The following is a 13,206-nucleotide window of genomic DNA, read 5'->3' as shown; positions in this document are numbered from 1 at the left end:
ATTTAGTGAGAAGGGCGCAGGTTCGATCCCCGGCAGCGGCAGCGAAAGAGACACCCCCCCCCCCCGAAAAAACGGCGGTGGCAAAAGGTGAGCCGTCGCAATTACTTGCGACCACCCTAAAGGAAAGTCGAACCGGGACCCCATACCCGGCGTCCCTCTGCGGGTTCCGGACCCCTCGCGACGCCTCGGCCGGTGTCCCCCCCCCCCCCAGCAGGAATCTCCCGGGGCGCTCCGGGCTCCGCGCGCGCTGCGAGGCGCATCCGTAGTGCGCCTTGGGGGGGGGTCCCTTTGGGCTGCAGAAACGGAGAGAGGGAGTCCACGTTAGGGTTAAAGGACGCGAGGGACGCCTGGGTAGAGACCCCCCCCCGCTCCCCCCCCCACTCCCTGCGATGCTCCTGTGAATGGAGATGCGGGCGCGCTGGGGAGAGACTTGGCGCGCAGGGCGAGGAGTGAGATGTGCCAAGGGAGGTTTCTGGGCGCAGGAGAGCTTCAATGTGATAAGAATTTTATGGTCTTAGATATATGGCAATGTTCATAACCGCACATACCTAGATCAGCACAGGAAAGCCAACCTGGAACCATTTTGATTCCTAAACTGAGCAAATGTTTCTCTGCATGGTCAAAATGGAAAAGCCTCCCCATTGTCTCTTCCTTCACAAATCCTGTCTTAATCTGTGTTTGAATAAGGGTGTGAGCCTTATCATTACAAAAGGTTGCCCAGGCTCCCCAAGAAATTCAATCAAGTAAGCTGCCAGACAGGAAATAAACAAAGTGACAGGAGAAAACAACATGCAAATGTTATGTTTTAGATCCGCCTTATCTGAGGGGTGGTCTTAGGTTACACCCCTTCTGTGATGAATGCATGTTTCTGGGGGTGGTCTTGATCTACAGGATGGGAATTTCAAAAGTCTTTATAAGCCCTTGCACAGCAATTTTGGGGGTCCTCCTCCTCTCCTGCATGTGAGGGGAGCACCCTGTTGCAACAGATCAATAAAAATCAAGCTTACTGGCTGCTTTGCTTCTCAATATTCTCTGGTTGGCCTCTGTTACTTTCTCCTACCAATAGGGAACCTATGTAAGGACTCTATAGGGGCTCTTGGATACCCCATAAGGGAAAAGGGCATATTTTTATTTACAACATCAGGGAGGGCAGAGGATGCTGGGGGCATGGAAGCATCCCCAGGGCAAGAACAAGAAAAGTCCAGGGAGCATTGGTCCGGAGGGGGGGCTGGAGACCGAGAACGGGAAACGTGGCCTTTTGGAGGGACGTCTCCATCCTGTGCGCTGTCGGGGAGCCAGGTCCCTTCACCCCTCCCCATAAAATATTTGAGGGGGCTGCTCCCCCCTCCTGCCCGAGTTGATTGGCATTGCCATTCAAATGGTGTATGCACTCTGTGTCGTGATCAATTATGTAGCCCCCTGTTGTAAACAAAGTTTGCCCTTCTTCCCTTATGGGGAACCCATATAGAGTCCTTAAGTGGGTTCCCTATCGGTAGGAGAAAATAACAGAGGCCAACCAGAGAATATTGAGAAGCAAAGCAGCTAGTAAGCCTGATCTTTATTAAAGCTACAGATAGGTCTGCCATAGTCAAAACAAAAAATTCCTTCCAGTAGCACCTTAAAGACCAACTAAGTTAGTTCTAGGTATGAGCTTTCGTGTGCATGCACACTTCTTCAGATACACTGAAACAGACAAACAGGCCAAACCTTACGCCAAAGGATAAACGGACATAAATCGGACATCAGGAATCACAAGACAGAGAAACCAGTAGGAGAACACTTCAATCTCCCAGGACATTCTATACAAGATCTCAAAGTAGCTGTTCTATTACAAAGGAATTTCAGAAATAGACTGGAAAGAGAAGCTGCTGAATTGCAACTTACTACCAAACTTAAAACCATGGAGAGACCTGGTCTGAACAAAGACATTGGATTCTTATCTCATTATACATGACAAAGCCATTTTTCACCTTCTCACCCCTTGCTTTTTCCTGTAAGACCTATTGCAGTCGTTAAGAGTCGTCAACAGGCTCAGCACAACCCATTCCCACCACCCTTCTGAGTAATACCCCTCCCCACCTTCTCACTATATAGAAGGGTTCTTTATTAAAGCTGTTGCAACAGGGTACTCCCCTCACAGGGAGGAGGACCCAGAACAAAGGTGTGCCTGCCCCTATATAGACATTTTAAATTCCCTGCCCTGGAGCTCAAGACCACGCCTCCTTACATCATACATACATAACAGAAAAGGCGGTCTACAACAGAAATTTGAATGTTGTTGTTTTTCCTGTCTGCCAGGTTATCTGATAATGCCTTATCTGATTGCCTTTCCTGGTAGTGTGCCCATTCCTTTGAGATGGTGATTACCCCGTTCCTGAGACAATGGGAAGGTTCCCTCACCCCTTCCCTCCTTGCAGAGAAAACATTTGGTCAATTTGGGAGTCAAAATGGTTTCAGGACGGTCTTCCTGTGCTGCTCCAGACATGTGGTCCACATATCTATGTACGTGCTTGGTTGGTACATTTATGAACATTTATTATATATATAATACCTTAATTTTTTTATTCCCCCCCCATATTTTATTTAAGTTGGCACCCTTGTCTGGAGGGTGGGTCCAAATGAACCCCCCCACACACACCTTCCTTTCTGGGAGCTGAATCACGGTCTTTGGATAGAATTTCAAAATGTCAAGTTGTTTTCAGGCAGACAATTTCCTCCAGGTGTTGTGGAAGATGCAGCAAGCAGGAAAGAGAGGCAGAATTAGGCTTCCCATATATCAAGAAAATTCCTCACATGTCCTTGGTTTTGGGGTGTAAAAATGGCATCGTGAGGGAATTTGGCCAAATCGGCAACATCTCAGGGGAAACCCTAAGCAGAATTAATTTTGTTTTGTCTGTTTGTTTTTAGTTTTTAGTGGAAAAGCTAGTTTTTGCCAAATATATGCTACAGGGCCTTATAATGAGACCAGAGTGGGTAAGAAGAGGCCTGCATACCTGAGGCAATGTGTTGTTTATTCTTTCTGTAACATTTAAATCAAGTTCCTGGAAGTAAAGTTTTTAAACTCAGCTCAGTCAGTAAAGCATAAGACTCTTAATCTCAGGGAAGTGAGTTGGAGACCCATGTGGGGCAAAAGATTCCTGTATTGCAGGGGGCCGGATTTCATTTTTTAAAACAGGAACACAGGCGAAGGGAGCATGTGTGAAATGTTAAACAAATGTTAACAGAAGAGAAGGTGCCATTGCTTTGTTCCCTTTTAACAGGATTTCCTTTCCCCCAACTCCCAACCAGGTGATGGAGAAGGCAGTTAGAATTCGGAGGGGCCATCAGAGATTTCATTAGGAATAAAAAAGATAGAATTTAAATATGCGGAATGTACAATGTGATTCAGTCAGGGAGCACAATGAGTTCACATCAATGAACTGCAACAGTGGAGACACCATTTAAAGGCATGGATTGCGGAAAGGACTTCCGTGGGAGTGTTATTCCTTCAAAACATCAAGGAACTCACACAGGGGAGAAACCATATAAATGTATAGAGTGTGGAAAGAGCTTCCTCTTGAGTAAGCACCTTAATGCACATCATCGAACTCACACTGGGGAGAAACCATACAAATGTATGGAGTGCGGAAAGAGCTTCAGTCAGAGTGGAAACTTTAAAAGACACCAGCGAATTCACACTGGGGAGAAACCATTTAAATGCATAGAATGTGGAAAGTGCTTCAGTGATAGTGGAAACCTCACAAACCATCAACTGACTCACACAGAAGAGAAGCCATTTAAATGCATAGTGTGTGAAAAGAGCTTCAATTGTAGAAGAAACCTTAAAAGACATAAGCGAATTCACACAGGGGAAAAATCATTTAAATGCACAGAGTGTGGAAAGACCTTCCGTGAAAGGGCAAAACTTACCATACATCTACGAACTCACACAGGGGAAAAACCATTTAAATGCGTGGAGTGTGGAACATGCTTCCGTCATAGAGAATCACTGAAAATGCATCAATGTACTCATACAGGAGAGAAACCATATAAATGTTTTGAGTGTGGAAAATGCTTCAGTCAGAGAGAATCAATGAAAATGCATCAATATACGCATACAGGAGATAAACCATATAAATGTTTTGAGTGTGGAAAATGCTTCATTCAGAGTGGAGGCCTTAATGTACATCTACAAACTCACACAAGGGAGAAACCTTTTAAATGCATGGGTTGTGGAAAGAGCTTCATTAATAGTGGAACGCTTAGAAGACATCAGCAAACTCACATGGGAAAAACAATTTGAATGTATATTTGGTTGCAGAATAAATCCAGGCATATCTGGAGAATGTGGACCATTTAGACTGCATTTGTCCCAATTGGGTTTCAGGCCCTGCCATCAGACTGAGACCGACTTGTTGGCTGTTATGGAAAAATCTAGGTGTGAGGCTTCTCAGAAACCCCGCTCATCAGGTAGAGCCTGCGGGTCCCTGTGGAATAAAGGAAGGAGTCCAGCCACCAACCGGAGCAAATAGCTGTAGATCAAAATTTATTGCGCAACAGGTTCAAAGAGGAATTTTGAACTCTGAGGATGAGGTGACAAAGACTTTTAGTCAAAACAAAACAAATTCCTTCCAGTAGCACCTTAAAGACCAACTAAGTCAGTTCTTGGTATGAGCTTTCGTGTGCATGCACACTTCTTCAGATACATGCACACGAAAGCTCATACCAAGAACTGACTTAGTTGGTCTTTAAGGTGCTACTGGAAGGAATTTGTTTTGTTTTGACTATGGCAGACCAACACGGCTACCTATCTGTAACTAAAGACTTTTAGAACTTTCCCACCATATCCCAGAATACATTTCGTACAGCATCATTGCTACATCACTGACATGTCAAAAAAGGGGAGGGGTAGACAGGGGTTACACTAGTTTAACCTTGGCAAACATATTCAGACAAGTCCTTGGTACAAGATTAGCATAAGCAGACATTTCAGGGCAAGACCTAGGTATAAGATTAGCACAGGCAAACACCTCTGAAGTCCCACCACCCAAAATACAAAAGAACTTCCTTTGCATGTCTGGCCCCTAGGCAAGTTTGGTGATGGGATTAGGCTTTTCTTGGCCAACAATCAGCTCAGCAATTGTCACCTCTGGGAACTTCCTGGAGTCCCTTTGAAGAGGGAAATAGATTTGGAATGAAGGAAACTGGCAAAGAAGTTGATTTTATATTATTTTTTAAAGCTAGGTAACTTCCCTGAGCTGTCATGTTGAAAGGATGCATTCAGGCATAATATTTGTAACATTTAACTTTAATTAATTTCTGTAACATTGGCGCTGGTTGATTATGTCTGCCTGGCAAAAAGGTAAAAGCTGTTTCCTGGTTCTGCTTGATCTCTCAGTTTCTTTTTATGCCATTGACCACGGTATCCGGTTACCTATTTGTGATAAAAATATATACCTTACCCAATTTGTTGAGAATAAAGCTTTACTGGTCAGGTTGGCAACAGTTGAACCACGAGTATTATTTCCAAACTCCTCCAGTCATTGTGGGCACAAAGTCCCCACACCTCTTGCCTCTCCCTCTCAGCAGTCAAAAAAGAGCGAACTGAATTAACCAAGAAAGCGCCACCTCATTTCCCCAATGCCACCTCTGGTTTGTGAAATACATTCCCAAGGAAATTACATTGTAAATACTAACACATCCTCACGGACGGTCTAGGAGGGTTGAGAGTTAGGGGCAGGGTTATGCAGTGGTTCCGCTCCTTCCTCCTGGGCCGTGTCCAGAAGGTGGTTTGGGAGCTGAGTGTTTGTACCCCTGGGCGCTCACTTAGGGGGTGTCTCAGGGCTCCATCCTCTTCCCATGCTTTTTAACATTGTCTTCCCTCTGGGGAGCAGGTCACGGGAAAATGGTTATATTTTCCCAGTCCTTGAATCACAGCATTAATAAAAAGTGTTTGTAATCGTTTATGTAAACACTGCCAACAGTACCTTTTTGCCTGTGTTAAGAAAAGGTGAAATTTCTGCAAAAATATTCCTCCGCTGTGCAACAAAGGCAGGGGCTGCTCTCCCACTCGTAGCTCTGTGGGCCCCCATGTTCCAAAAGAAACCTGAATGTTCCCCCTAAGTCAGATGTTTCCTGGGCAATTGGATAAAAGGAGCGCCTGGAAGTGGGGAGGGGGAGCGTTGGAAAGGAGAGGAGGGGTGACAGTGGACATTCTGCCCACGTCTATAAATTGCAATAAGGGGAATTGGAAAAGTGAGCAAGGGAATTGGGTGGTAAGAGAGGACAAAAAGTAAGATGCTACATGTGGGAAGGTGGTGGTGAGAGGGAGGAGGGGGAAGAAAAGAACAAGGGGACCTCTCCCCCCCCCCAAAAAAAAGCACCTCTTCTGGGACCCATTAGCCCGGACCTGGATGCGCACAATCCAGTTGCAAAGTAAGGAACCCACAACTGCAGGGTCTGCATTACACCATCTCCTTTGAAGAATCACAAACGTTTCCTTTTCTCTTTAAAAGGTGTAACAAGAACAACAAGAACAATTTATTTCAACCCAGCCTCTTATGAATACATAATGAAACATTAAACCTTAAAAAGCATCCCTATGTAGGGCTGCCTTTAGATGTCTTCTAAAGGTTTAATAATAAAAATAAATTAAGGGCTGAGATCCTGCCTGCCTGCAGATTGCCTTGCCAGAGTGGTGCATGCTCTGGTTATCCTTGGACTACTGCAATGGGCTCTATGTGGGGCTACCTTTGAAGGTGACATGGAAACTGCAACTAATCTGGAATGTGGCAAGTAGACTGGTGACTGGGAGTGGCCTCAGGGACCATATAACACCAGTCCTAAAAGAAGTTCATTGGCACCCAGTACATTTCTGAGCACAATACAAAATATTGGTGCTGACCTTTAAAGCCTTAAACGGCCACCTCCATTGCTCAGCCCAAACACTGAGGTCCTCCTCCAAGGGTCTTCTGGTGGTTCCCTAACTGAAAGAAGTGAAGTTACAGGGAACCAGACAGAGGGCCTTCTCGGTAGTGGCACCCTCTTAAAATATATCTGAAGGCAGCCTAGTTAGGGAAGTTTTTGCTTTTTTGTTTGTTTGCAGCCGCCCAGAGTGGCTGGGGAAACCCATTCAGGTGGGTGGCACACAAACAATAAAATTATCATTATCATCATTATAATCATCTTGCCCATCTGGCCGGGCACCTTGGCAGGAATGGAATCGAGATGGCCCCCAAGGGCGTCCCTATAAGGGCCCCCATCCCCAAACAGGGCTGGGGGTTCAACCGAGGCCCCCCAACAAGCGCCCCTCGGGACGCGTCCCCGTTTCCCCCTGGCAGGAATCCCTCGGGGCGCTGCTGGCTGCGCGCGGGTGGCGAGGCGCGCCTCTCTTGGCTGGAGAGAAGGAGAGTGCATGGAAGGGGTTACGGAAGCGAGAGAGCCGAGAGGCCTAGAGAGGCCTGGGAAGAGACCCCTCCCTCACCCACTTCCGCCTCTTACCTCCTTCTTGCCCCTCCCCGCTCGTCTTGGGAGGCTCCTCCGGATGGAGAGGTCGGTGCTGCGCTCGAGGGAGATTCTGCGCGCCGGGCGAGGGGTGAGCCGGGCCAAGGGGGTCTCTGGGCGCAGGAGGGACTGGGGACGGAGGGGGCAGGGGAACTTGGGGAGGAGGGGAAGCCTCCCTGGGGGAGGAAAGCCCCGTCCCGCATTGGCAGCGGGGGCAGAGGGAGAAAGAGACGCTGCCCATCGGAAGGGAGGTCTCCCACTTGGGCGCTGGCGGGGGAATCTCCGGAGACGCTGCCTTGGCTTTCCCCTCCTGCCCAGAAACCTGCCTTGGGGAGAGGGGTCCCTGAAATTGGGAGGGGGTCCAATTCCCCACCCTCCCCTCCTCCCCCCACCCCCAGGCCAGCCAGCTGCTGCTGGGGGCTCCAGAAGCGGGACTCTGCTGCTGCTGCTCCTGCTGCTGGGTTACACCAAGCCAGGTCGTTGGTCCAGCTGGAGAGGAGAGGAAAGCCCAGGAAGCTCTTGAGAGGAAGGAGGGAGGGCTGTCCAGAGGGGGTCTTTGCTTCTGGAATCCTCTTCCACGAAGGGCCAGGAAAAACCCGTCTGCCTCTCCCAGAGTTTCAGTTCTAAGCCTTAGTTCCACTGCATGGTTAATTGAGGGGATAATCTGGTCCACTACTAAAAAAAAACATGGCTGGAGGTGCTATGGAAATTTTTTCAGGATTTGTATATAATAGACATATGGACAGCTTTTCTGTACCTTTCTATATGTCAAAGGGAGTTACAAGCTGAGACACAATCCATCAGCACCCAAAGACAGTGAATGTGTGCACCTTCACAGTCTGGGGTGCTTAAAAGGACAAAGGGTCCATTATTAGGATAGACAATGTCTGTGACTAGAGGCTTTACACACATTCATGTGCATATGCAGGCCAAGGATTGCCAGTATTACAGGCGAGGTGTGTGAGAGTGCAGAATTCCACAAACGCTGTGCATGAGAGAAAGGAAGTGGGTGGGATTATCGTTTATAGCAGTGCTGTAATTTTGTACGTAACATTTCGTGAGCTGATGCTGCGGTTTATTAGCCTCCAATGGGCCACCAGGAACTTTGTTGTTTTTGCTTCAAAAGATGAATGTTTCTGAAGACTTTGACAGTCACATATGCTATAAACGGCACTTCTCTTTTACTTGTTCCACACAGGAGAGATTCTGACTCACAAGTCTAAGCCCATCTTGCTAGAAAAAGAAAAATACAGAAACGTGAAGGGGAAATTGAGAGGTAAGCTCTTACAGTATGCAGTGACACATTTCACTACATAAAAATATATCAAAAGCCCTGCTGGATCGAGAGGATAACCCACTTTTGGCTTGTCTTCTGCAATTTCACCCATTTACCCATGTTTCTGTGGAGAGACATTTCCTCCAGTTGCTAGGCAGGTTGTAGGCAGAGATATCTTTTTTTTACCTTTACGCAGTGATAACTACATCCCACTCCTCCTCTCTATTCCACCAGATTTCAAGTATTAACCACTATCTTTATTCTCATGTCTTTGGGATTTAAGGGATCGGGAAGATTGCTACTGAAATTCAGGGGTTCCTGTAGTCCAGGCACGTCCAACTCCCAACAGACTGCGATCTACTCCCAGTATAAAAAACTGGCAGTGCTCTACCCATTGTCACTGGGGGAATGAGGAGTGGGGAGGGTGCGTGGGTGGAAGGAGGTGGCTAACTGGATGCAGGAGGGGGGAGTTTCAGTTGGGGGGGATTAAAGGGAGGCAAAACCTCTCTCTCTGAAGAGCCAGTCATCTCTCCACACTCCCAAGCCAGCCCCCCTCCCCCTTAAGCAGCTCTCTCTCCCCCCCCAAAGCCAGCCCTTTCTCTCTCCTCCCCATCAAAGGGAGCTGCACAACTGACGCCTATCCCAGTAATCCCATGATCGACGAGGATCACTCACATGATCTGTTGGTCGATCGTGCTCGACCGGATGAACATGTCTGTTGCAGTCCATTATTATGATTAATTGAATTTGTTAGTCACTTTATCTTACCCAAAGAGACTTGCAACCAAACATTTAAGGGATTAGGACAAAAAAGTCTTTAGGAATTCTGAACCTGAGAAATAAAGGACATGTTCATGGAGGGAGAGCAGCTCCCTTTCCTGTCAGGAACCTCTTTATGTAAATTGCCAGTTTTAGAGAAGCACCGTATCTTAGATCATGCTGCATTATTAACAATAATTGATTATTATTAAAAGTTGATGCAATGCTATTATCTGACATCATTTCATTTCCTAAACAATTGGCACACAGAAGAAGGAAGAGTGTATGAGATGTTAAAATAACAGAATGTACCAAAGGCACTTCATGTGTGTTATGTTCTTTTGTTTCTTCTTTGGAGAGCCAGTGTGGTTAAGAGCGGAAGATTCGTAATCTGGTGAACTGGGTTCGATTCCCCGCTCCTTCACATGCAGCTGCTGGGTGACCTTGAGCTAGTCACACTTCTTTGAAGTCTCTCAGCCTCACTCACCTCACAGACTGTTTGTTGTGGGGGAGGAAGGGAAAGGAGAATGTTAGCCACTTTGAGACTCCGTAGGGTAGTGATAAAGCGGGATATCAAATCCAAACTCTTCTTCTCTTCTCTTCTACAGGATTTCCTATCCCCCTACGCCAATGCAAGCAATAGAGAAGACAGAGAGAGCAATCTGTACTTTCATTAGGAATCATGAAAAAATCCTTTAAATTTGTGGAACATACAATGTGATTCAGTCAGTGAACACACTTAGTTCACATCAAGGAACTGAAATAGTGGAGACACCATTTAAAGGTATGGATTGTGGAAAGGACGTCAGTAGGAGTGGAACTCCTACACAACATCAAGGAACTCACACAGGGGAGAAATCATTTAAATGTATGGAGTGTGGAAAGAGCTTCAGTGATAGCGGAAAGCTAAGAATCCATCAAAGGACTCACACAGAGGAGAAACCATTTAAATGCATTGAGTGTGGAAAGAGCTTCACAGAAAGTGGAACGCTTAGAAGACACCAGAGAACTCACACAGGGGAGAAACCATTTAAATGTATGGAGTGTGGAAAATGCTTTGGTCGTACAGATTCGCTGAAAATGCATCAATGTACTCATACAGGAGAGAAATCATATAAATGTTTTGAGTGTAGAATATGCTTCAAAAAAAGTGGATGCCTCTGTATACATAAGCAAACTCACAGGGGTGAGAAACCATTTAAATGTATGGAGTGCGGAAAGAGCTTCCTTTTGAGTAAGCACCTTAATGCACATCATCGCACTCACACTGGTGAGAAACCATTTAAATGTATGGAGTGTGGAAAGAGCTTCCATTTCAGAAAGCACCTTATTGCACATCATCGCACTCACACTGGTGAGAAACCATACAGATGTATGGAGTGCGGAAAGAGCTTCAGTCAGAGTGAAACCCTTAGAATACACCTGCGAACTCACACAGGGGAAAAACCATTTAAATGCATGGACTGTGGAAAGAGCTTCAGTCAAAGCGGACACCTTAGAAACCATCAACGAACTCACACAGGGCAGAAACCATTTAAATGCATAGAGTGTGGAAAGAGCTTCAGAGAGAGTGGAACGCTTAGAAGACATAAACTAACTCACACAGGGGAAAAACCATTTGAATGCACAGAGTGTGGAAAGACCTTCCGTGAAAGGGCAAAACTTTCCATACACCTACGAACTCACACAGGCGAAAAACCATTTAGATGCATGGAGTGTGGAACATGCTTCCGTCATAGAGAATCGCTGAAAATGCATCAATGTACTCATACAGGAGAGAAACCATATAAATGTTTTGAGTGTGGAAAATGCTTCATTCAGAGTTCAAGTCTTAATGTACATCTACAAACTCATACAGGGGAGAAACCTTTTAAATGCATGGATTGTGGGAAAAGCTTCACCAGTAGTACAACGCTTAGAAGACACCAGCAAACTCACATGGGAAAAACTATTTAAATGTATGTTTGGTTGCAGAATAAATCCAGGCATATCTGCAGGATATGGACCATTTAGACTGCATTTGTCCCAGTTGGGTTTCAGGCCCTGCCATTGGACTGAGACCACCCTGGTGCTGCTCGTTGATTATCTCTGGCGAGCTAGGGATAGAGGTAAAAGCTGTTTCCTGGTTCTGCTGGATCTGTCAGTGGCTTTTTAAAAACTAAATAAAATTAATCACTTTTAATCACGTTTATAAATCAATATAACTCCCTCCCTCTCCCCCCTTCCAGAGACTTCCCTCAGCTCCCCTCTCTGATTTGTTTATACATATTATTCTCTGCATGTTATAAAATTGTACATATCATTGTACATTATCTATCAATGTTCTACTAATGAATTTGTGGATGTTTATTCAACACCTGCCAAGGAGTCCAAATCCTTTTGTTGTCTTTTTAAATAGTTTGTAAATAGTTCCCATTCTTCCTTGAAATTACAATTGTCCTTGTCACGCAGTTGATATGTCAGCTTGGAAAAATTCCGCACATCTCATCAGTTTTTCTTCCCATTGTTCTTTCGTTGGGATTTCCTCATTCTTCCATCTTTGTGCTAACAAGACTTTTGCCGCTGTCTAGGTGTGAGGCTGCTCAGTCACCCAGCTCGTCGGGGAGAGCCCACGGGTCCCTGCGGAATAAAGGAAGGGGTCCAGCCACCAACCGGAGCAAATGGCTGTAGATCAAAATTTATTGCACAATAGGTTCAAAGAGGAATTTTGAACTCTGAGGATGGGGTGACAAAGACTTTTAGAACTTTCCCACCATATCCCAGAATACAGTTCGTACAGCATCATTGCTACATCACTGACATGTCACCAAAGGGGAGGGGTAGACAGAGGTTACACTAGTTCAACCTTGGCAAACATGTCCAGACAAGTCCTTGGTACAAGATTAGCATAAGCAGACATGTCAGGGCAAGACCCAGGTATAAGATGAGCACAGGCAAACACCTCTGAAGTCCCACCGCCCAAAGTACAATAGAACTTCCTTTGCATGTCTGGCCCCTTGGCAAGTTTGGTGATGGGATTAGGCTTTCCTTGGCCAACAATCAGCTAAGCAATTGTCACCTCTGGGAACTTCCTGGAGTCCCTTTGAAGGGGAAAATAGATTTGGAATGATTGGTGCTGGTTGATTATGTCTGGCGGGCAAAAAGGTAAAAGCTGTTTCCTGGTTCTGCGGGATCTCTCCGTGGTTTTTAATGCCGTTGACCACGGTATTCGGTTACCTGTTTGTGATAAAAATATATACCTTACCCAACTTGTTGAGAATAAAGCTTTACTGGTCAGGTTGGCAACAGTTGAACCACGAGTATTTTTTCCAAACTCCTCCAGTCATCATGGGCACAAAGTCCCCACACCTCTCACCTCTCCCTCTCAGCAGTCAAGAAAGAGCAAACTGAATTAACCAAACAAGCGCCACCTCATTTCCCCAATGCCATCTCTGCTTTGTGAAATACATTCCCAATGATATGACATTGTAAATACTGACACATCCTCACGGACGGTCTAGGAGGGTTGGGAGTTAGGGGCAGGGTTATGCAGTGGTTCCGCTCCTTAGTCCTGGGACATGTCCAGAAAATGGTGTTGGGGGTTGAGTGTTTGGACCTCTGGGCACTCACTTAGGGGGTGTCTCAGGGCTCCATCCTCTCCCCACGCTTTTTAACATTGTCTTCACTCTGGGAAGCAGGTCACGGGAAAA

The 13,206-nt window shown here is 46.0% G+C and overlaps 1 protein-coding gene and 1 long non-coding RNA gene across 4 annotated transcripts in view; one reads left to right on the top strand and one right to left on the bottom strand.

The window, feature by feature from the left end:
* The first annotated feature begins 385 nt into the window (after positions 1–385).
* On the top strand, positions 386–12,810 carry LOC309334724 (uncharacterized protein). Of its 3 annotated transcripts, none has more exons than XM_081849336.1 (3): positions 386–449; positions 8,681–8,758; positions 10,126–12,810. In XM_081849336.1, exon 3 carries the CDS (start codon positions 10,304–10,306, stop codon positions 11,471–11,473), a length of 1,170 nt encoding a protein of 389 aa, XP_081705462.1. In that variant the 5' UTR covers positions 386–449; positions 8,681–8,758; positions 10,126–10,303; the 3' UTR covers positions 11,474–12,810. The 3 variants fall into 3 exon arrangements, with proteins under 3 accessions (XP_081705462.1, XP_081705461.1, XP_081705460.1); XM_081849335.1 differs by lacking the exon at positions 386–449 and adding an exon at positions 7,434–7,530; XM_081849334.1 differs by lacking the exon at positions 386–449 and adding an exon at positions 7,488–7,573.
* Positions 3,956–13,206, bottom strand: part of LOC309334760 — a 92,191-nt gene continuing 82,940 nt past the window's right edge. The window contains exon 2 of the long non-coding RNA XR_014153254.1: positions 3,956–4,193. This is a non-coding gene — a long non-coding RNA (uncharacterized lncRNA). The remainder of the gene's footprint in view (positions 4,194–13,206) is intronic.

The sequence above is a fragment of the Podarcis erhardii genome (assembly GCF_964252035.2).
Source record: "Podarcis erhardii genome assembly, chromosome: 2".
Lineage (NCBI taxonomy): Eukaryota > Metazoa > Chordata > Lepidosauria > Squamata > Lacertidae > Podarcis > Podarcis erhardii.
Note: the sequence above shows the minus strand (reverse complement) of the source record. Positions and strands in the feature narration are given on the sequence as shown.